The 22,239-nt window shown below is 34.6% G+C and overlaps 12 protein-coding genes and 3 pseudogenes across 15 annotated transcripts, besides 1 other annotated feature; 6 read left to right on the forward strand and 9 right to left on the reverse strand.

Moving 5' to 3' along the window:
- Positions 1 to 230: 230 nt before the first annotated feature.
- On the forward strand, positions 231 to 1,223 carry TVAGG3_0685840 (intracellular auxin transport; the record flags this gene model as incomplete). The annotated part of the gene is made up of 1 exon (XM_001299618.1): positions 231 to 1,223. The coding sequence occupies one exon, from the start codon at positions 231 to 233 to the stop codon at positions 1,221 to 1,223; it is 993 nt and encodes a 330-aa protein (XP_001299619.1).
- Positions 1,224 to 1,850: 627 nt separating this feature from the next.
- Positions 1,851 to 2,345, forward strand: TVAGG3_0685850 (protein of unknown function, DUF4106 family; the record flags this gene model as incomplete). The annotated part of the gene is made up of 1 exon (XM_051242860.1): positions 1,851 to 2,345. A coding segment is annotated over one exon (495 nt), but the record flags the coding sequence as incomplete, so codon positions are not given.
- Positions 2,346 to 4,192: 1,847 nt separating this feature from the next.
- Positions 4,193 to 22,239: part of a mobile genetic element that runs on past the window's edge.
- On the forward strand, positions 4,503 to 4,604 carry TVAGG3_0685870 (uncharacterized protein; the record flags this gene model as incomplete). The annotated part of the gene is made up of 1 exon (XM_051242861.1): positions 4,503 to 4,604. One exon carries the CDS (start codon positions 4,503 to 4,505, stop codon positions 4,602 to 4,604), a length of 102 nt encoding a protein of 33 aa, XP_051089448.1.
- Positions 5,268 to 6,343, forward strand: TVAGG3_0685880 (annotated as a pseudogene). The gene has a single exon. A coding segment is annotated over exon 1 (1,076 nt).
- TVAGG3_0685890 (uncharacterized protein) lies at positions 9,255 to 9,371 on the forward strand (the record flags this gene model as incomplete). Its single annotated transcript, XM_051242862.1, has 1 exon — positions 9,255 to 9,371. A coding segment is annotated over one exon (117 nt), but the record flags the coding sequence as incomplete, so codon positions are not given.
- Positions 10,128 to 10,547, forward strand: TVAGG3_0685900 (protein of unknown function, DUF4108 family; the record flags this gene model as incomplete). Its single annotated transcript, XM_051242863.1, has 1 exon — positions 10,128 to 10,547. One exon carries the CDS (start codon positions 10,128 to 10,130, stop codon positions 10,545 to 10,547), a length of 420 nt encoding a protein of 139 aa, XP_051089450.1.
- Positions 10,564 to 11,016, reverse strand: TVAGG3_0685910 (uncharacterized protein; the record flags this gene model as incomplete). Its single annotated transcript, XM_051242864.1, has 1 exon — positions 10,564 to 11,016. One exon carries the CDS (start codon positions 11,014 to 11,016, stop codon positions 10,564 to 10,566), a length of 453 nt encoding a protein of 150 aa, XP_051089451.1.
- Positions 11,940 to 12,338, reverse strand: TVAGG3_0685920 (uncharacterized protein; the record flags this gene model as incomplete). The annotated part of the gene is made up of 1 exon (XM_051242865.1): positions 11,940 to 12,338. A coding segment is annotated over one exon (399 nt), but the record flags the coding sequence as incomplete, so codon positions are not given.
- Positions 12,835 to 13,445, reverse strand: TVAGG3_0685930 (annotated as a pseudogene). The gene has a single exon. A coding segment is annotated over exon 1 (611 nt).
- TVAGG3_0685940 (organellar and viral DNA polymerase type B) lies at positions 14,614 to 14,901 on the reverse strand (the record flags this gene model as incomplete). The annotated part of the gene is made up of 1 exon (XM_051242866.1): positions 14,614 to 14,901. One exon carries the CDS (start codon positions 14,899 to 14,901, stop codon positions 14,614 to 14,616), a length of 288 nt encoding a protein of 95 aa, XP_051089453.1.
- TVAGG3_0685950 lies at positions 15,081 to 15,533 on the reverse strand (annotated as a pseudogene). Its single transcript has one exon. A coding segment is annotated over exon 1 (453 nt).
- On the reverse strand, positions 17,108 to 17,524 carry TVAGG3_0685960 (uncharacterized protein; the record flags this gene model as incomplete). The annotated part of the gene is made up of 1 exon (XM_051242867.1): positions 17,108 to 17,524. One exon carries the CDS (start codon positions 17,522 to 17,524, stop codon positions 17,108 to 17,110), a length of 417 nt encoding a protein of 138 aa, XP_051089454.1.
- TVAGG3_0685970 (uncharacterized protein) lies at positions 18,269 to 19,129 on the reverse strand (the record flags this gene model as incomplete). The annotated part of the gene is made up of 1 exon (XM_051242868.1): positions 18,269 to 19,129. One exon carries the CDS (start codon positions 19,127 to 19,129, stop codon positions 18,269 to 18,271), a length of 861 nt encoding a protein of 286 aa, XP_051089455.1.
- Positions 19,871 to 20,023, reverse strand: TVAGG3_0685980 (uncharacterized protein; the record flags this gene model as incomplete). Its single annotated transcript, XM_051242869.1, has 1 exon — positions 19,871 to 20,023. The coding sequence occupies one exon, from the start codon at positions 20,021 to 20,023 to the stop codon at positions 19,871 to 19,873; it is 153 nt and encodes a 50-aa protein (XP_051089456.1).
- On the reverse strand, positions 20,042 to 20,443 carry TVAGG3_0685990 (uncharacterized protein; the record flags this gene model as incomplete). Its single annotated transcript, XM_051242870.1, has 1 exon — positions 20,042 to 20,443. One exon carries the CDS (start codon positions 20,441 to 20,443, stop codon positions 20,042 to 20,044), a length of 402 nt encoding a protein of 133 aa, XP_051089457.1.

The raw sequence follows: 22,239 nt of genomic DNA on the forward strand, positions 1-22,239 counted from the left end.
TGTATTGTGAGCTTCAATAAGAATTGATGTCATATCTTGCCATCGAGGTTAATTTTCATATAATCTGCGAGGTTAATTCAAATAAAAATAATTTTTGTCACTTTTGATGGTTTAATAATCTTGTTTTTCATGAAGAACCCCTTATATCCCGACAATCTAAATAGCCATAAACCAATCGACTATTCAATTCAATTGAAGTGAATTTTTTTGTGAAGAAAATTTTTTTCATTATGGATTATTGGCCAGTAATACAAACAGGCATCACTCTTCTGCTGATTATAGCAATTGGATATATAATAACAAAGCTTAGTCTTATCAACAAAGAAACAATTAATTCCACAAATAAGTTCCTTCTGAAATTATGTTACCCACCATTAATATTTCGAGCCGTTGCAAAGCAAAAATTTTCGCAAATTGACTTCCATCCAATGCTTATAGGTTTGTTAATGATTACGGCAAACTATCTCGTTTGTACAGTGATATTTCTTTATCGAAACGAAAAGAATTTTTATTACTATTGCAGTTCAACATTACCATCAATATATACAAACTTTCTGATTATTGGGATTCCTTTCTTTGAAGTCATTTGGGGCGAAAATACAGTTATGGTCACAATATTAAACTTAACAAATGACATTGTTACAGTTCCTATATATCTTATAGTTTCAAATATATATCAGATTAAAATGAGAAATAAAAAGCATGAAGAAAACAAAGATGGAATTGTTGAAAAATTTTCCTTTAAAATTTTACTGACAATCATCAAAAATATTGTTCTAAACCCAATCATGTTCGGTAATATCATTAGTTTCATTTGGGCCGGCTTCGGATGGAATTTTTGTACTTTCATTCAGTCTTTAGCTGATATTGCTGCCAACGGTGTTCTTGCACTATGTCTTTTATGTGTTGGTGGCTTCCTTTCCCAAATGTCCATCATTGCATGTCCATGGGGTCAGTTTTTCTTCTGTATTTTCATCCGTCACTTTATGATGTCATTCATGGCGGTAGTTTTTTGTAAAGTTCTCAATGTCGATCACACATTGGCCAAGCAGTGTACGATTTTGGCTTCATTACCTACCGCAACCGCAAGTTTCTTATTAGCTCATACAAATGAAACTGGTCCTGGTTGTGCATCAACTTTGATTTTCTTTTCAACAATCCTATGCGTCCCAGCCATGATAGCTTGGATGTCGGTTCTAGATGCGCTTAAAATATTTGTTTGATTTGTTAAACATGAAATATTGAAACGTTTTTAATTTTTTTGGATTTTCCATTTGTTTATGGATAGCGATGATTGAATATTAACAGCATAGGATCATGAATCAATATGCATATGATTTAATCATTAGCATCGAATAACAAATATGATGGGTGCTTTTCTGAGAACGTGAATTTATAAAATTATCGTTTTGCTCTTAAAAAAGTGAAAAATTCAATGATGTAAAAATCTAAAGACTGTTTTTCGATTTTATTATATGATTTCTCTTATCCATATGACATAAGATAAGGATCAATAAAAATCTTGGTTTTGGATGCCCCTACAGTTGGTCTGATTAAATCCTGACAAGTAAAAAAAAAAAAAGGTAGTGGGGCTTCCAGGCACTTCGTGCCCTCTAGCCCTGAAGATGTTTAGTATAACTTTGTCCGGACAAGTAAGGGTCTATCGTCGCTACAGGAAAAGTTACCGGCGTTCCAAGGAAGTATACTTTGAGAAGCCTTTTCCCCCTTATAGAATGAGATCGGACGGTTATTTTACAAAACTGACAACACTTTGACCGAGTAGTTTTTTGTGCTGAACAAAAAGTGTCATATAAACATCTGTCAAAAACCGCTTTTTAACTTCACTTAAAATGCCACGTAAGCTACGTAAGAATATACGTAAGAGGAAGAGAGCATTGAAACATCCAATAGTAAGACTAACACCACAACAACAGTTGCAACAACAAATGATGAATGACCCCACTATGTTGCAACAAATGTCAAGCAACCCTATGCTTTTAAGCCGAGTTATTGGTGCACAGAGTGGAGGTTTAAGAGCGGCACTTTTAGCGAAAATGGCAGGCTATGGTGGAGCTGCAGACGGAACAGCTTATAACCCTCAAAGTCAAATGAATTTGAGTTCACTCAAAAATCAAATAGCAGATGTCAAAAAGTCAAACATAGACATACAGAAGCAAATAAGTGAAAACGAAAAGAAACTAGAATATGACAGACACACAAAGAAACTCAATGAGTTAAACGTAGAGAAAAAGAAGAAAGAAGAACAACTGAAAGAACTAAGTACAGAGGAATATGCGAAAAAAGTGTCAGAAAAAGCAGCAGAAGTAGCAAAAATGGAACAAGATGTTATAAATTTGAAAAACCATACTACTCGATATAAAGTACTGAAAGATGAAGAAATAAAACAAAAAGCCCTGAAGACATATATGGATAGCGATGAGTATAAAAAAGAAGTTGAAGCAAATGTAAAGGCAGAAAAACTTTTACAGTTGCAGAACCAAACCGTACAGTATGAAAACTTAGCACAAGAAAGTAAAAATAACGACGCAGCCATGCAAAAGGCAATGAAAAGCGCAGAATATATAAAAGCTAACAATGACTGGTTAGATGCCCAAGCCAACGCTAAAGCAGCCCAACTTATAGGGTCAATAAGGACAAAAATACAAGCGGATGAAGACAGTTCAAATGAAGCTTTAATGAATGCTGACTTTAAGAACGCCTTCGAAGCTCTTCATAGTAAGGTGAAACTAGTGAACGACTTCTCATCTGGAAAGAAACTGAAGTCTGAAGGTTTCGACAACGAGTTAAGAGAAGTAGCACAAAATATGACGGAAATAACAGATGCAGCAACGAGACAGGCAGTTCAAAGTGCCTATGACGCCGTTAGAGCAACTGTTGTGGAAAGTCAAGAAAAAGAGTTACAACAGACCAAAACAGACCTAGTAAATGCTTTCTTAAAAACGAAAAGTCAGGTAGGACATTATGCTGCAGATGGAACATATGTGCCAGCTGGTGGAACTTATATACCAGCTGGTGGAACTTATATACTAGCTAGTGGAACTTATATACCACCAAACCCTCCAAGAGAAGCACCTGCACCAGGACTACCTAAAACATTTACATCGTCACATGGACACAGACACAGGCATGCACCAAAACCAGCACAACAACCACCTCCACAACCAGCACAACAACCAACACAACAACCAACAGTTCAAAATCCAGCACAACAACAACAACCAGCACAACAACCACCTCCACAACCAGCACAGCAACCAACAGTTCAAAACCCTGCACAACAACAACCACAAACAGAGCAAGGACATAAAAGAAGTAGAGAACAAGGAAACCAAGAATTCTTAAAAATGCTAAAGGAAGATTATGGTTACCCAAATACTCTTGACTTTAGTGACAGATATAAAGAAGCTATTAGAAAGTTCAAGGAAGGAAATACTGACCCGAACCTATTTAGCTTTATGGCTCAGCACCAAATGGGATATAATTTCAAACCTGGAAAATACAAACTCGCTAAGGAATATGATTTAATAGCATATCATCCAAATGACATGACTGAATTTACTCCGAGATATTTGGTGTCAGAGCTAAATGACAATTCAACTCTCTTCATGAAACGCGTAAAAAATAGAGACGGAACGAAAGAAGAAAGGTTTATGAGTCCGGATGACTTAGATAGGGAACTTGTTGAAAACGGTCTCGGAATATATGAAATGCCAGCAGATGAGGTACAAGAAACTCAACAGGAAGAAGTTCAGATACAACCAGACATGGAAGAAATAGTTCAGCAACAACAGCTAGAAGAGCCTGAAGGAAACGAACAAGTCCCTCCTTTGGAAACTAACTTCACAGAACTAGATGAAGATTTGGAACAGCCGAAAAATCTTGACCCTCAACAAGAGTATGCGGAGAATATGGAATCTTTCCAAGAGTCTAAGAAAAATTCGGCTGACATAGTAGAAGAATATCGAAAAATGTTTGCCGACATACAAAAGACTCCAACATCAGATGAAAATATTCAGCATAGAATGGAAGTACTGAAAGAAAATGTACGCAAATACAATAACCCTTTTTACTTACGACCATATAACGTTCAATCTTTGGCTGAACTCGGTGAAATAAAAGGTTAAATTTCACCAAAACATATAGAAATGAAACATTGTTTAAAGTTCATTCAGAACCTAACCAATATGGAAACAAACCTACTTTTGTTTCTGCAGACTATGGAACTACAATGAGATGGGGTCATAAAGCTAACCCGGATAGGTGGTTCATAAACTTACAACCACAATTCCAAGAAGTTGTAGACGCAATGGAAGTGAATGGTGAACCAGATATAGCTGGTATTTTCAGCGCGGCTTTAATGCCATTGAAAGATATGAAACATGCAGATATTTTGGACCAGTATGAAATGAACATGGCTGATGGAAATATAACACCTGACGTTCTAGAACATTTATCTCAAAGAACTACACAGAACCATAAAGATGGTATATTTGGTGAAGAGTTTAGAAAGAAAGTTAGGGATAGAGAAGGAAGAGAACCTATTGTACATGACCTTGCAAACGAAAGTTTACAAAATGTCATAAAAACTTACTTTGCAGACAATGAACCGAGAAGGGATGAATATTTAAGTAAACTCAAATGGACAGTACCAAATGAAATGTTAGTATTGAAAAACATGTTCCTTGACAAAATAAAACCAACTACAGAAATAAATGACGCAAGACTGAAACGTTGGGTAAAAGCTTTCCCATTCACAAAAGATATTATTGGTAACATGGAAAGAAAACCAGAATGGCTACAAAAACATATATTTGGAAACGAGCTTATTCCATATGGACAAGCTCTGTTTGAAGAGCTTGAACCGGAAACTCAGGAAAGAGTCATGCAAACAATACGCGAAGACTCAAATACAAACTATGACAAAATCTTTCTAGGATATAGGTTACCTGAGATGGGCGACCAGAGCCCAAAGGCAAAAAGGACATGGGAAATTTACAACATACTAGGTGAACATGAGGCAAAGATGCAACAACTTGAAGCAGAGGGCAAGTTACCAAAAGCGACACCAAAGAAGAAGAGAGTAGAACAAAGTGAAAATAGTGAAGAAGTAACTTCATCTAGTGAAAGTAGTGGCAATGAAGGAAAAAAAGAGTTAAAAACTCAGTCAGGAAGAAAGTAAAGCTTGGTCGGAGTGGGTTCTATTATGACACATAAATCCAACTATTCTATATTTTTACCCATATGAAATGTACGCCGCTCAGAATATAACGCCAACAGTTTTGGATGCCATGAACGGAAATGTTTCCGAATGGTATAACGAATGCGACAATGCCATTAGAAGGTCAGAAATAGTTCCTGGAACTTACGAATATACAACTGCTGTTTCTTATGGAAATGTAGGTGAGTTTGGTGAAGGTTCTTCAACAACAGTAGATATTGCTTGCGACAGGTTTCATATTATTTCTATTGACAACTCATTCTTATACGTGGAACAAGACATTGAAATAAAACCTTCTGCCAAGTTGTCTGACAAGAAAGGTTGCAATGGAATTTTCTATGTCGGATACCAATATGCTCCAGAAGTTTTTATGGATATAAGATATATTCTAACTCTGACTTAGTTCAAACAGTAACATGGGCAAACTATGAATGGTTCGCTTTGAGAAACTCAGTACAACCACAAGCTAGAGAACAAACAGACCAATATGCAACTATTGAGAAAATAAGAAGACTTGACCCTAACGTTCCAGGAGTTTATGTTAACCTTTCTGGTTCAGATGGAAATGCAGTAACCAAAGTAAAACTGAAACTTAGAGTTCCTTTGTCATCTTTCCTCATCTTCAGGTTTTTAAGATACTTGCCAAACTGGGCAGGAAAAATTTCTATCGAACTTACTCCAAGCAAAAATAACTTAGTCATTGCACCAACACAAGACCCATTCACTATTACTGTAGCTGGAACTGGTGGAGCCAAGTTCTGTGACTTTTGCAAAGACAAAGTTGACTTAGACTTTGGTTTCTCAAACTTCAACACTGAAGTAAACTATTATTTCAATGCTGCTGGAACTGCTTGGGACCCAGTTAAGTTCACATGCGAAAAGTTTGAATGCAAGAGAATAGAAAGCAGACTTGCAGTCTATATGTTGGACCCAGATATTTCAAATGCTTTAGCTGCCAAATATATTGCAGTTCCACTTATGTTCCCTATACACCAAATATCTGTCAAAGACTTTGCAGGTGAAGTTGGAAACCAAAGTGCTGACCCAGGTGCAAGAACAGATATTGCTTTAACAACTGCAATGAAACATGCAGATACTATGTTTGTACTGTTCAGACGAACTATAAATGACTATTCTTGTTTCTACAACCCTGGTATTAAATATCATATAAACATAGATGGCAAATATTATCCAAAGAAGAATATTCTACAGTTGAGGATATGAGGTCATACAACTTGACATTAGATGCTATGAACTTTAACAACAAACTTCACAACAACCATTAACCCTGAAATGCAAAGTTCTATTATGCCATATGTGAAAGTATGGACTCATACAGGAGGTCAAAAACTCAATATACAAATGGAGACCGTTCAAACTTTTGGCTTGGCATTCCATTTGCTGACTCAGAAGACTTTATGGGTGGTATTTCAACTGTTGGTACTGTACAAATACAATATACTGGTGACAGAGACGGTCCAGATGAATTGAAAGCAAAGAAGTTTACAAAACCAATAGCACTTTTCACGGAAGATGCTCTTTTGAAGATTCGTTCGATGAAACCTGCTGGGGCTCCTCAGATTGGCATAACGACAGCTTCCATCGAGCAGATTTTGGCAGCAGGTCAGTAAGTTGTTCTTGAACTGACTTCTCTCCGTCAAATATTGACAGTACGCCAGTTTTGACATAATATTGTATTATAAACTTACCTTTAAATATCTGTAAGTTTTGAAGTTATATTTTTGTCTGCTTCAAGAACTTTCACCATTTCAGTTATACCAACTTTCTTTGCTTTATGAAAATATTTTGGTTCAGCAAAGACTGCTATTCTATAACATTTTCCATTGTTTGTATAAAGAACTATTCTGTCAATGTATTTGTATTGTTTGTGTGTGTAAACTTTTTTTGCTTCAATTCGAAGAGATACTCAAATACGTCCATCTTTTTATTCTAAGTAAAATGTCATTTCCGAAAAATAGAAGCGTAAGTGTTTCAAAAGGTTTAATGGCGGTGGCAGATGTGAAGTTAAATTCACCAACTCAAACAAACAGTCAAAGTGTTATTGTCAATGTCAAAGACAGAGATGTTGAAGTGGGGAAACCATACGAGGACGAAGATGGTATAACAATTGTTCCTGTAAAAGAACAACCAACATACCCTGAAGTTAGCAGAGACTTAAGTTCTGTTGCAGATATTCGAAACGACTACCAACAACTGAAAGACAAACTTCAAACTCAGGAGAAGATTTGTCAAGCTTTAGGTATAATGTTAAACTTGGTCGAACACAACCCTGTAAAAGTGAACTCATATGTCATTGCACCTCATGAAGTTTTGAAAAACTATTGAAACTTTTGACAGAGGCAGACGATATAAACATCAAAAAATAGAACCCGACATTAGTTGCTGTGGTGTTTCATATAATGTCATTGACAAGATATACGTTATGAAAGGAGGTGAAACGTTGAACTTAAAATATAGTTTCCCAGACGTTATAAAAATATTTGACGACCACAACATTTCATTAAAGTTTATTTGCTAAGTAAAAATGTCAAAACTTCTTGAAAGATGTTTGAAGAAAAATAATATAGACTTTATTTCATGTAAAGGACTTTACACACTTTTGAACGATATGAAAGACCCTGTTTTGTTTGTTCGTGTAGACAAAGGAAAGTTCTATGTCTTTACAAAATATTTGAACTTCTTAGACAGAGAACTTCAAGAAACGCCATGTGAAAGTTAGATGAAGTTCTTCTCCACTTTCAGAAAAACTTTTAAATATATATAAATGGCAGAAGACACAATGGTTTATACTATTACGACTAAAAACCCTGAGTCATATAATTCTATAACAACAAACTTACAAAGTCCTCAAGGACGATATTGTAAACTAACCTTAAACACAATGACGACTAAAGCTTGTTTTGCTCTTTTGACACCAGAAGATTTTATTGTTGTGAATGGTAAAAATACTCCTTTGAAGATACTTACTCAGATATACCACCAACAGGTTTTGTTGACTTATTTAATACTTTAAGGACGGATGTAACATGTGCTGCAACTAGAGCAGGTTTCATTATGTTTGGATGTCCGACTGAGTTTTACTATAAACAATATGAGCTATAATACAAAACTTATATCTGGTTTTTACTACCAACAGTTTCCTATAACAGGAAAAGGTGTCATACAAGGAATGTCTGTTCCATTGACTTTAAGTACACCTATTTTATATATTGTTTCAAACTTAGGTTCAAAGTGTTATTCGAATGTCGACAGAAAACTACTATGACCAAAAGATACTTATGCGTATAAATAACACATTCTCTCTGGTTTGCCTATTGTTCATTCGAATGCAGAGTTTTCAGCTTTAGTAAACTCAAACACTTTAGCAAACATAAACTTAACCTTAGTTGACGCAAACTTTGTTCCTGTAAAACTTTTATGTCCTATGTATTTGTCAATGACGGCAGAAAGTTTCGAATTGGAAGATGCAACTGGTGAAAGTATTGTATTACAAGAACAACTTCAACAACAAATAGCTCAAGAACAACAAATGCAACAAATGGAACAACAAAGTCAAGAATAAAAAAAATATTTTTTTTATTCTTATAAAAATGTACAGAATAGATGTTTCAGATTTTTATGACTTCCAAACATTCAGAAATATGTGTCCATTTCGAGACTATAACAAAGCAGTCGAGAATTTGAAACGTTTAGTCATTTATGTCGACTCTGCCCCAGAATGTTATGTTATAAAGAATGGGATGTAGTCTTTAACAAACCTAAAGCGACAATAGTTTCAGAACAAGAATGTAAACAGAAACTTAAGAAAATAAAAAGTCGTACAAGTTGGCATGAAGATGTTAGATGCTTGGGATATCTTATTGTCAAAACTTGAAGATTTTTCAGTTCGGGGTATAAAGTTTATATACACCTTCTCCAAACTTCTATTCTATCTTCACTGGATATAAATACGAACAAGTAGAATGGAAACACAGTATTATAGAAGCTTGGTTAGACCATGTCAAAGAAATTATATGCAATGGAAACGAAAGAGTCTATGAGTATATCTTATGTTGGTTTGCAAACATCTTACAACATCCAAGTGCTAAAAATGAAACTGCTCTCATTATAATTGGAAAACAAGGAACTGGTAAGAATACTTTCTTTACAGATATCTTATGCAAACTGTTAGAAGGTTATTCGAACCCTAATATGACAAACTTAGAAAACATCTGCGGTAAATTTAACTCTTCAATAGAGAATATGAAACTTATAGTATGTAACGAACTTCAAAGTATAGATACAACAAAAGTTTTGAACTCAGATGCTTTGAAGAGTCTTATAACAGACAAAGTTGGAGTTGTTGAAAGAAAGTATAAAGACCAAAGAGTTTGTGAAAATGTTGCAAACTTCATTATGGTTTCAAACAATGCTGTTCCGATGAAGTTAGAAAGTTCTGACAGAAGATATGTAGTTGTCAGAACGTCAGATTCTCATATGCAAGATACAGAATATTTTGACGACTTAGCAGAAACTTTGACATCTGACTTTTACAACCACTTGTTCTCATATTTCATGACATTAGATATTTCAAAGTTCAATCCAAGACAAATTCCACATACCGAAGAGAGACAAACATTGTTAGAAGCAAACAAGAGTGTATATGAACTGTTCATAGATGAAACTGACTTTGAGTGTTTAGATGAAAGGTCATTGTACGATTCGTATAAACAATATTGTCAAGAATATGGTTATATGACAGCGTCTAAACGAACATTCTTGGCAAATGTCAAAAGTCTTTTAGACGTACAGAATGGTGTATTATACAAAGAAAAATTTTTCTGAGTAAATTTAAAAAAAAATATTTTTTTTATCCGATATAGAAAAGATGACAAAATTCATCTCAGTAAACAAGTACATGTCAGGACTTAAAGAAGAACTAGACCCATTCACATATTTGAATGTTTACTTCTACCATTTTGAAAAGTCTTCATTCAGCAAAGTTTGGAACATCGAACCAGTTAAGTTTGCTATTGTGACTAAAAATGGTGCGAAATTTGAAGACTTAGACATAGAAGGTTTGTTAACAGTCAAAGAAAGTTTTGACAGAAGGTTCTCAAACCTTAAAGAAGGCAAAGCATACAAACTTGTTATACCTTATGAACCAAAGAAAGCAGACGACTATGAATATTATGAGTCTAAAGTTGTAGAAGTTCAAGGTAAATTGGGTAAAAAGATTTTAGAGTCTAAGCCAGTGTTTACTCCTAAAGAGGAAGAGAACATTGACATTGACCCAGAAATGTTCTAAAAATAAAATTTTATTTTTACATGTCAAATTTCTTCTTCTCTGGAACTGGTTCAGGTTCTTTCTTCTCTTCTTCTACTTTCTTTTCTTTCTTTTCTCTCTTCTTCTTTTCTGGTGGTGAGACGTCAAATTTCTCAGAACCATATTTATGTAAAAGTTCTTTGTCCTTTAATAGCTCATCTATTCTGTTTTCTATTTCATCTTCAAGAACAGTGCATGTGTCTTCTTTGCATTCTAAGAAGTTTTGTTGGACTTCATCTCTCCAAGAGGCGTCATCTCTGTCAACAAGTCTGTCATTGACAAATTTTAAGACTGCTCTGCTTAATGTTTTATGGTTCTTGTCATATTCCCAGAAACAGAACTTTAGAACAAATTCCCCTTTCTTGTTTACACTATGTAAGATTTTATGGTCTACAGATGTTTTGCTGTCGAAAAGTTTGTCTCGAATATAGATAGCGAAATCGCTAGACATTTTCTAAAAGATAAAAATTTTAATTTTTCTAAAAATATGTTAGAAAAAAAGTTTGCTGACATTGACAAGAAATTTGAGAATGTTTTAACAAGAACAAGAGGAAGTTGGAAAATGCTCAGATAAAACCCATACATGACAAGTTCTTATTTGCTCAGAATGGTATAACAGGTCTAATTGCACCACCTGGGTCGGGTAAGACTTTCACTTATCTTAAAATGGCTGCACAACAACAAGAACTAGATGAGAAGAACCCATTCTATGAGTTAGTTGTCATTTGTAGTACTTCTGGTCAATTTGACCAAACCGTCAATTCGTTCAAAGATATTATAAAGAGTCTAAGTTAGTATGTATAAAAGACTCTGAGTTGTTAGATTGGATAAAGAAGTACCAAAGAAGAGTTTTGAAGTATAATGCTATAAATGAGTATGTCAATTCGAAGTTTAAAGACCCAAATGAGGAAATGCAGAGAATATTAGAGAAGAAACACTTCAGAAACAAACAGAAAGAGATAGAATCATTTCGAAGAATTGCAATCTTACGATTGGAAAACGTACCCTCATAGATGTCTTCTTATCTTAGATGACTTTGCTCTCATCCTTTGTTAAAGAATAGAGAACAAGACATGTGTCGAATTCTTAAGAAGCTCAGACACTTTTAACAATTTCAGTTGTTTGTGTAACAGACAGCCAAGAGTTTAAGTTAAGGATGTAAAGAGAATACTTACTGACATTGTACTTTTCCCGGATTGTCCGAAGACGATTTCATGGAACTTATGAAAGAGTCCATGGCAGGTAAGTTTGACAGACATGAACTATGGGAGAAGTACAAAGTCATACAAGACCCTCATACTTCTTTCAGAATTCATATCTACGCAAACAAAGTTCAAATTGTAAAAAGTCAAGCTTGAAAAATAAAGAGTTCATTTACTCTACTTGTTTGAAGTTGTCAAAATACTCTGTTATTTTTTCCTTTAACAATGACAAATCTTCTTTGAAGGTAAGTATTGTACAACCTTTAATATCATAGTGTGTTTGAGGTAACGTATCTTGAACTATTTGTTTCACATCTTCATTTGGTGTCATTGAAATCGGTAAGTTTTCGCGATAGAACCAATTTCTGTCAGATTTGTAAATCTTAGCAAGGTCGTAAAAGCTTTTGTTGTTTCTTCTGACTAAATGCAACATAACCATATCTCTGTCTTCTTCATTTTCCATCTCTTCAGTATAAATCATATACTTATAGTTCTTTTCCTTTCCTTTTGGTACCGAACGTGGTATTCTTTTCTGAAGGCTTTTGTCTTTTGCTTCAAGCTTGTTTTCTATCTCTTCACGTTCTTGTCTATGAATTTCATCTAACATCATGAAAATATAACAAGCATAACGAGGTGAAGCCCACATTGCAACAGCATTTACAAGAAGTCTATGTACATACCAGCCTCTCAAACCATTTGACAAATTTTTACGATTTTCGTACGGAATCTCGACCCTCGGTTTTTCGAGGGTCGCAAACATATGAGGAAATTCTTCTAAAAGTTCTTTTGTCTGTTGGTTTTCAAACCAATGATATGCTTGCTTTGTAGAACGAAGAGCATTCAAAATACTTTGCATTTGGTACATATCGTCTTTGACCGAACGAATGAGACGGAGTTGTTTGTTAAACTGTATGTACTCATATTCTTCATTTATAGCTTCATGGACTATAACTGTTGTTGTGTTCTCGGTTGTTGACATATCTGTCTTTACATACAAAATAAAAAAAATATTTTATAAAAAACTAGCGTTATTTCCTGACTTTCACAAAAGACCAAAAATAAACGCTTTACATGTATTTTTCAGCAACTTCGTCAAATAATTTTATAGCTTTATCTATCTCATCTACTTCAAACGTTTCTTTACCTTTCGTGGGAGCACCATACATTTTCTCAAACTTTTCAAGTAGTTCTGTTTCAGCAGCTCTCATATCATTAACAAACACAACCTTGACTCTATTGACTGTACTGTCATATCTTTGAGTTATATTATATGTTCTTCCTATCTTATATCTTTTTGTGTTGAAGTCCTTCGGTTTCTGAACGATGTAAAGTAAGCCTTCACTGCAACGTTCCGTATCGAATGAACCATATGTTATGAAGTTATATCCAACAACTGGGTCTAACCATAACAAAACTATTGGTATAAGACTTTTGTCTATAAGATATGCTGTAGTTCCATAGAATCTTACCGATATCATAAGCTCAGGATTTCTTGTCAAAATTTCTGAGTAGAAGCAATTCCAACCCAGTCCTTCGGTTTCTTTCCAAATGGAGATAAAATGTCTGACAAAGAATATTTGTTGTATTTCTTTGAGTATCTTACGTTTAAATCACCTATTCTAACCACTTTGGTGTCATTGTCTATCTTTCTAACTGTTTCAAACTCAACCTTTAACATATCTGTCTTTACATACAAAATAAAAAATATTTTTTTAAAAAAAACTAACGTTATTTTTTCTATTTTGTATAAAAGATATGATTTCAGGGATTTTTTTTACGAAGTGTCAAAGTTCACTTCGTCAAAAATAACAGTTATATAATGAAATTTGGTCATTTTTTTCAGCAAAAATATATTTTAGGGTAGATGGTTAGATCTAACCCGTTTTCTCACCTCTTTTTTCACCTCATATGTCCTTACTGAAAAAGTATGTGTTCCATATGTCATTTTACTCAGAATTTTATACAGAATTCGGCAAAAATATATTTTAGGTGAAGAGGTGAGATCTAACCTGTTTTCTCACCTCTTTTTTCACCCGTTGAATTTTCATGAATTTCCTTAAGATAGAAAAAAACTAACGTTATTTTTTTTATTTTGTATAAAAGATATGATTTCAGGGATTTTTTTTACGAAGTGCAAAAGTTCACTTCGTAAAAAATAACAGTTATATAATGAAATTTGGTCATTTTTTTCATGTCAGAAGACTCGAAGGTGCAACACTTCCAAAATACCGACGAACTCAGAAGAGCAGCATGGCAAATTTTTACGATTTTCATGAGTTTTAGGCGACTACGTTTTTTTACTTACTCGCTGTTTTTTACGATTTTCATGAGTTTTATGCTAGACCGAAAAAAGTCGGTCTAGAGAAATTTCACTCAAAAGTTCTTGTGTGCTTTGGTTTTTGAACCAATGTCTGTATGTTTGGTTTCTGAACGATGTAAAGTAAGCCTTCACTGCAACTGCATTTACTAATAGTCTATGTACATACCAACCTCTTAAATTTATTGGCAAATTCTTGCGATTTTCGTACGGAATCTCTACCCTCGGTTTTTCGAGGGTAGCAAGCATATGAGGAAACTCATGATTTTTGGTCATTTTTCAATAAAAATATATTTTAGGGTAGAAGGTTAGATCTAACCTCATTTCTAACCTCTTTTCTACCCCAGTTATTTTATAAGCGTTTCACATGGTAAACGTTATTTTTGGAATTTTGTGAAAACTCAACGGTTTGACACAAGCCCTAAAAATTATTTTACTCAGAATTTTGTGCTGAATTCAGCAAAAATATATTTTAGGGTAGAAGGTTAGATCTAACCTGTTTTCTAACCTCTTTTCTACCCCAGTTATTTTATAAGCGTTTTACATGGTAAACGTTATGAATTCGTGAGACTCTAAACAGTTTTGTAGCTTCTATTTCTTCGCTGAGAATATCGAATGTTTTAACTATGCCGAAAGTCTCTTTATATTTCTTCTTGACGTCAGATAGAAGGAAATCGTCAGCAGTTGGATAGTTTTTGTTCAGAAATGCTAACATGTCCATTTTATCTTCTACCGGCTTCTCTGCTTCTTTCTTTAAGTCAGCATAGTCGTTTCTCATTCTTTCTATCTCTTTGACGGAGTAGTTATATTTCCTCATTGCCGCTTTACATTTAGAACATTGCGGGTTCATTTTTGCGTTATATTCTGAAACCTTACCTGCTAGAACAACTAAAGCGTCAATTGCTCTCTTCATCTCAAACATAGCGGGTCTTATTTGTTTGTTCCATATTTTACATCTTTTATCTTTATCTCTTATCTGCCATACACATTCAGCAACTAACGAAACAAAGTTGTCGTAGGTCTTAAATTCTTCAGATTTATATATGTCAGAAACATTCTTATATACCATGTCGCAATCTTTGTCCATAACCTTATGGTTGCAATGAAATCCTAGAAACTCATAGTTTACCTTTCGTATGAACTTCTTTATTTCTACTGAGTCAGTTGCTTTGACTTCAATTTCGTCGAATTCAGGAATAGTGAGTTTTTGTTGTTGGATTTCAGGCAATTTGGGTAAATGTTCCACCAGGTCCTGCATGTCGTAAAGATACTGTTCATTTTGTTCATCTTTCGCACAACAGTCCAAAGTACTTGTTAAAAGTTCCTGCTTTATCTTCTGGATTTCTGTTTCAAAAGTATATGAAGAAGGAATGAAGCTTTTCATTTCTACTAACATAGATGTTGGATTCATGACTAACGAGTTTGGTGCTGTTGTTTGAATTGTTGTTGCTTCGACTGACATTTCTGTTCTTTTATACAAAATAAAAAAAAATAAAAAAATAAAACTAACTTTATTTTTTATTTCGGGAAAATTCATGAAAATTCAAGAGGGTAGAAATGAGGTTAGAAAACAGGTTAGATCTAACCTTCTACCCTAAATTATATTTTTGGGTCCTTTACGCTCATTACGATGAAGAAGTCTTGACAAAACATTTACGAAGAAGTCTTGACAAATTCAAGAGGGTAGAAATGAGGTTAGAAAACAGGTTAGATCTAACCTTCTACCCTAAATTATATTTTTGGGTCCTTTACGCTCATTACGATGAAGAAGTCTTGACAAAACATTTACAAAGAAGTCATGACAAAACATTTACGAAGAAGTCATGACAAAACATTTACGTTCATGTTTGACAAAGCATGTACGAAGAAGTCTTGACAAAACATTTACGTTCATGTTTGACAAAGCATTTACGTTCATGTTTGACAAAGCATTTACGTTCATGTTTGACAAAGCATGTACGTTCATGTTTGACAAAGCATATACGATGAAATCATGAAAATTCAAGAGGTTAGAAAACAGGTTAGAAAACAGGTTAGATCTAACCTTCTACCCTAAATTATATTTTTGGGTCCTTTACGCTCATTACGATGAAGAAGTCTTGACAAAACATTTACGAAGAAGTCTTGACAAAACATTTACGAAGAAGTCTTGACAAATTCAAGAGGTTAGAAAACGTGTTAGAAAACAGGTTAGATCTAACCTTCTACCCGACATTCTCGTCAAATACAAAAAAATACAAAAAATGACACTTTTTCATTATATAACTGTTATTTTTTGACGAAGTGAACGTTTGCACTTCGTCAAAAAAATCCCTGAAATCATATCTTTTATACAAAAAAATACAAAAAAATGACACTTTTTCATTAGATAACTGTTATTTTTTGACGAAGTGAACGTTTGCACTTCGTCAAAAAAATCCCTGAAATCATATCTTACATACAAAAAAATACAAAAAAATGACACTAACTTTATTTTTTCTATCTTAAGGAAATTCATGAAAATTCATGATTTTCGAGAGTTTTAGACCATGTTAGAAAACAGGTGAGAAAACAGGTTAGATCTAACCTTCTACCCTAAATTATATTTTTGGGTCCTTTACACTCATTACGATGAAGTCTTGACAAAACATTTACGAAGAAGTCTTGACAAAACATGTACGAAGAAGTCTTGACAAAACATTTACGAAGAAGTCATGACAAATTCAAGAGGTGAAAAAAGAGGTGAAAAAACAGGTGAGATCTAACCATCTACCCTAAATTATATTTTTGGGTCCTTTACACTCATTACGAAGAAGTCTTGACAAAACATTTACGAAGAAGTCTTGACAAATTCAAGAGGTTAGAAAACGTGTTAGAAAACAGGTTAGATCTAACCTTCTACCCGACATTCTCGTCAAATACAAAAAAATACAAAAAATGACACTTTTTCATTATATAACTGTTATTTTTTGACGAAGTGAACGTTTGCACTTCGTCAAAAAAATCCCTGAAATCATATCTTTACATACAAAATAAAACTAACTTTATTTTTTATTTCGGGAAAATTCATGAAAATTCAAGAGGTGAAAAAAGTGGTTAGAAAACGTGTTAGATCTAACCTCTTCACCTAAATTATATTTTTGGTCCGGGAACAACTTTCTCTCAATTGGAGCTGTAGCATACTCTTTGCGTAAACGGTTTAGACCTTCTTCGAACTCTTGGTCTCTCTTCGATTTGGACTGAGATTGGAATTGCTGGGGTGGAGCTTGCTGGAACATCCAAGGGTTGGGGAAGTAAGGCATAGGCAGAGGAGGGTAGTTCGGGAAGCCTTGTGGTGGGTAGTAACCTTGAGGTGGAAATTGGTAGAAATTCGGAGGTACTTGCTGGAACTGAGGTGCAGGGGCTGGTTCTTTAGGTTCCTCTGGTTTGGGAATGGACTCGGTTGGTGGAACGTGGGACATTCGTTTGTGGCTTAACCGTCGGACCACAACGATAAAAATCTCTGCTACTAGCAGTACTGCTACTGACAGTAGCAGTACTTTTACTGACAGTAGCAGTACTTTTTCTGACAGTAGCAGTACTTTTTCTGACAGTAGCAGTACTTTTTCTGACAGTAGCAGTACTTTTACTGACAGTAGCAGTACTTTTACTGACAGTAGCAGTACTTTTACTGACAGTAGCAGTACTTTTACTGACAGTAGCAATGGTCGAGGTCGAACCTACCGACGAGGCAATTTACCTAATTTAAATTAACGACTGCGTAAAAGACTACTTGCGCAAGGTCATGAAGCCCAAGGTCAAGTTCACCACTATTTCTGGAAGGGCTGCCTTGAATCTCGAGACTTCGACCGGAATTCCAATTCAAATACCAGAAAACACTCCTTTCGACGACATAAAGGACGCCAAAAGAGAAGCTCTTGTTAAGTTCCTAAACAAACGTCCTTGGATAAAAATACCAAACAAGGAGAACCCTCTACCCCATATGAAATTGGCAATTCAGTCTCTCCTTCGCTTCTCGGGTCAGCCGTTCTACATAACCTGTGAAGGCGACATCCAACCAGTTCAGTAAACATCTCATTTTAACTTCACTTTTTTATGTTTTTTGTGAAAGTTTTAAAATAAATTGTTTTCATGAGTTTTCTACGATGTTAGAAAAGTGGTTAGAAAACGTGTTAGATCTAACATGCTAACATAAACATTATTTTTCAATACTTTTTCAGCACTTTTCCGTAGTTATATATGAAAGACAATTCGAGATAAAAGTCATAGTACAATGGAATAATATGTTGCACACCATTTGTTGTGAACCAAACTTGAAAGTCAGAGAAACTGTTACTAGGTGGTTCGTAGAATTTAGAAGCAAAGTCATAAAAGTCCTTACCAATACATAGAAAACTATTGTTGCTTGAACTGAAACTTGCATGACACATAACATTTTGAGGGTCAAACACGTTTCTATAAACTGTCAAATCTGCTGGTGGAAGTATAAATTTAAATGGACCATCTGGTGGTAATGGTTCGTTCTGGTTTAGTAACCGAAGAAATTGTGCCCAAGAACGTTTGTCTACTTTCCAAAATAAAAACTCTGTATCTCTTGGAGGGTTAATTTCAATCTTTTGAAATGAAACGGTGGAGTTCATCTTGTCATATTCTAGTTTCAGATAGTATGTTCCATTTAGTAAAGAGTCGTATTTTTCTTGAAATTCCCAATAATATTTGTTCATTTGAGTTTGAAAGTCATTTAGAGTTTTCTCAAGACTTTCGTCTGAACGAACTGTAAAGATTCTCATTTCGTCAAATTTGTCTATTAGACCATCAGAACCTTTATACTGCCCATGAAAATATACTGCGAACATAAATGCGTTAGTTCTATTTGAAAACAAAACTCTTCTAAATCCTATTGCCTTTGCATCTGAAGGACTTTGAAGCCAACGAATTGGATAGTCAAACCTGTATGCTCGGGATGAAATTTCTTCATCTGAAATAGTCCTACCAGCATTTGTATAGATATAGTCTAACGGTTTTGTATCTGCTACTTTTGTTCTTTGTTTTTCAACCTGAAGCATTTAATATATGTAAAAATATATTGTTTTAAAATGGTATGCCATTTCATATTTCTCATCTAACAAACAAGTTTCCCAACGGTCTTCTCCAACAAACTCAGCGTACATTTCAAATAAAATAAAAAAATATTTTTTTTCTTTACTTTACATAACCGCCTGCTGCCATAAGTCTTTGACGCCAACCCATACCAGCTAATGAAGGTTGACTTGGTTTAGTTTGGAAACTAAACTTTGGTTTTGGTTTATCTTCAGTTTTTGGTTTTTTCTTCTTCTATCGGTTTTTCGTCACTTTTCGGTTCCTCTGACTTTACTTCACTTGCAGGAACAGTTGTGTCGTCAACATCTTCATAAATATCATATGCCATTTGTTTTTGTTTTCCTTTCAACTTTTTGTGTTTGTTGTAAAGTTTAGAATATTTCGACTCTAAGTCAATGAGATGTTCTATAATGAACTGTTGGTCAGTGAAGTAAACTTTTCCATCTGTTGTCTCGAAAGCTCCTTCAGACTTCAATATTTTATTTGTGAGAGTCTGTTTCTTTTTTGAGATACTAGCCGTTCCATTTTTATGAAAAGTGACTTTGTAGTTAGGGTTTGTATTTCCAGACCTGGCACTTTCTATTATTGAATTTTTCTCTTCATCTGTAAGTTCTTTGACAGGTTTTGACAATGGTTCTGAACTTTTTGTTTGTGGTGTCAAATCTACCGTTTCAACTTCTTCGGTCATTTCATCTCAGTAAAAAAATTTAGTTTGGTTTGTTTTCAACTGGTTGTTGTTGTTTTTTAAGTCGGTCTAAAACTTCCTGAGGTATAGGAAGAACTTGACAAACACGTGGTGTAACTGCTGGAAGTCGACAAATCCATCTTGAACCCATTTGTCTCAATGCTGTATTGTTCATTTCATCTCAGTAAAAAATTTACATTCCCCAAGTTTGAGGTGGTTGCGGTTGGTTATTGTTTACCCACTGTTGTGCATGGTTATATCCTCTGTTAAAGAATCTTTCACCTTGGTCCATATAGTGTCCTGCTTGGTTATAGTAGTCATTTGCTTTGTTATAATAGTTTCCTGCTTGTCTTCCTACATTGTCCATCCATCCTTGAACTTTTCCTCTTGTTTCAGGATTTGGAATAAGATTTGTTGCATCTCGTGCTACATCCCAACCTTTCTGTACAGTTTGTATAATAGGTTGTGCTTTCTCTTTAAGTATACCTAATGTACTCAAAATCTTCCTTCCAACTCCAAATACACCTCTGGCTATTGTTCCCACTGCGGGCAAAAATCTGGATGCAACTCCTGCTAATGCGCCAAATAAACCCATTTCTTATGGGTTAAAAAATGACGAATCCAAACAAGGACCCCTATGTTTCTAAAGCGACAAAGAAAGCACTCATGGTAAAAATCTTTAGTTCAACACCAAATGCTTGGTTTATGGATATCTTGGAAAACATTCCGAGAGTTAGAACAGATGGACCTCCATACTGGCTAATATTTGTCGGTCAAAACACAAGATACTGTGAAGCCATACCATTATGGTCCAAAAATATTTTAGATGTGAAAACTGCTTTGACAATATTCGTTGACAAATACCATCCAACAAAACTGACATCTGACTGTGAAAGTTCTTTCAAATCAGACGATATTAAAAACTATCTGCGTTCAAAAAATGTAAACCAATATTTCATTGTCGACCAAAACCATTCTGCTCTTGGTGTCATTGACGGTTGTATAAAAATGTTAAGAGACTTAAACCAACCACAAGGTGGTGAAGCAAATGAAATGTCATATGACGACAAATATAGACACTTCTCCATGGCAAAGATGAGACAAGTTTTAAATATTTACAATAACCGTAAACAAAAAGGTTTGGGAAACCACTCCCCCGAAGAAATGAAAAACAACCCCGACTTAGAGAAAGACTATATATTTAATAATTTAGTCAAAAGAGACAAACAAGAAAGAATGCCGGGCTTCAAACTTCAGAAAGGTGACAAAGTAAAAATAGAAATACCCAAACGCGACCCATATGAAAATACTATTGACTATGACAACAATGGGAACCCGACAGGTACTCACATTCGTGTTCGTAAAAATAGAAGAAAGTATACAAGAGAATATTATGAAGTTTTAGGCAAACATGGCAAAATGTACACACTGCAAGCAGAAGATAAAACTACTATTGTCAGACCTCGTTTCAAACTTGTCAAAGTTCAAGGTGGTATACTTTCAAAGACAGTTCCTAACAAATATAAGACAACTCCTGACGAATATGCTAAAGAAGTTGAAAATGACGACTAAGCAATTCTATACCATGCGTAAACTGTCATGTAAGGTGGCATGTAGTCTTTACTTTGTCCCGTTGTTTGCGTATACCCTGAAACGCGATGTGTATGGTTTCCTCCTCCCTCAGTGTTACTCCAGAAACAATTTATAGCAAACTTAACGTTGTCTTTAACATCATATCCTTTACCTTTTGTCATTGCTGACCAATCCCAATATTTATGCTTATGCCAACCTGCTTGAGATGTACTTAAATCTATGTAGTGACTGTGTGCAGGTAAATTTTCACCTGAAATCGTTTTACTTCCACCTGTTTCCTTTGAAGAGTTTGCACAATACAAAAACCTGTCGACTATTTGAGTCCAAGTTCCAAAACCCAGAACTGTTTCTGGTCTGGTAGAGTTCATTGACGTATAAATAGAGCCTATAGGATATAATGTTTGAAGTATTTCTGTCTTTAATGTTTGAAGCTCTGTTTTGTCTGCTTTCTTGTCATATAAATCTTGAGCAGTGAATTTAATATTATGTTCATCCTTCATGACATAAACATCTTTACATCTAATGTTTTTCATCGTCGTTATGTCGTCATCCGATGTTAAACCTTGTGGAAAGTTAGGAGGTTTACAATATAATGCATCCCCACCAGTTTCTTCAACCGTTCCTTCAATACTTTCTATAGCAACAGTTGTGAAGAAATCATGTGTATGGTTCTTGTCTGCTTTCTTTTCAAGGCTAACGTTTAAGTCTGTTATTTCAGATATAGAATGTGTATGTCCAACGGCACTTTTCCTGTTTAAGGTTTCTTGTAAGTTTGTAATATTTGCAATGGTATGTGTA

Source organism: Trichomonas vaginalis, chromosome III (genome assembly GCF_026262505.1).
Source record: "Trichomonas vaginalis G3 chromosome III, whole genome shotgun sequence".
Lineage (NCBI taxonomy): Eukaryota > Parabasalia > Trichomonadida > Trichomonadidae > Trichomonas > Trichomonas vaginalis.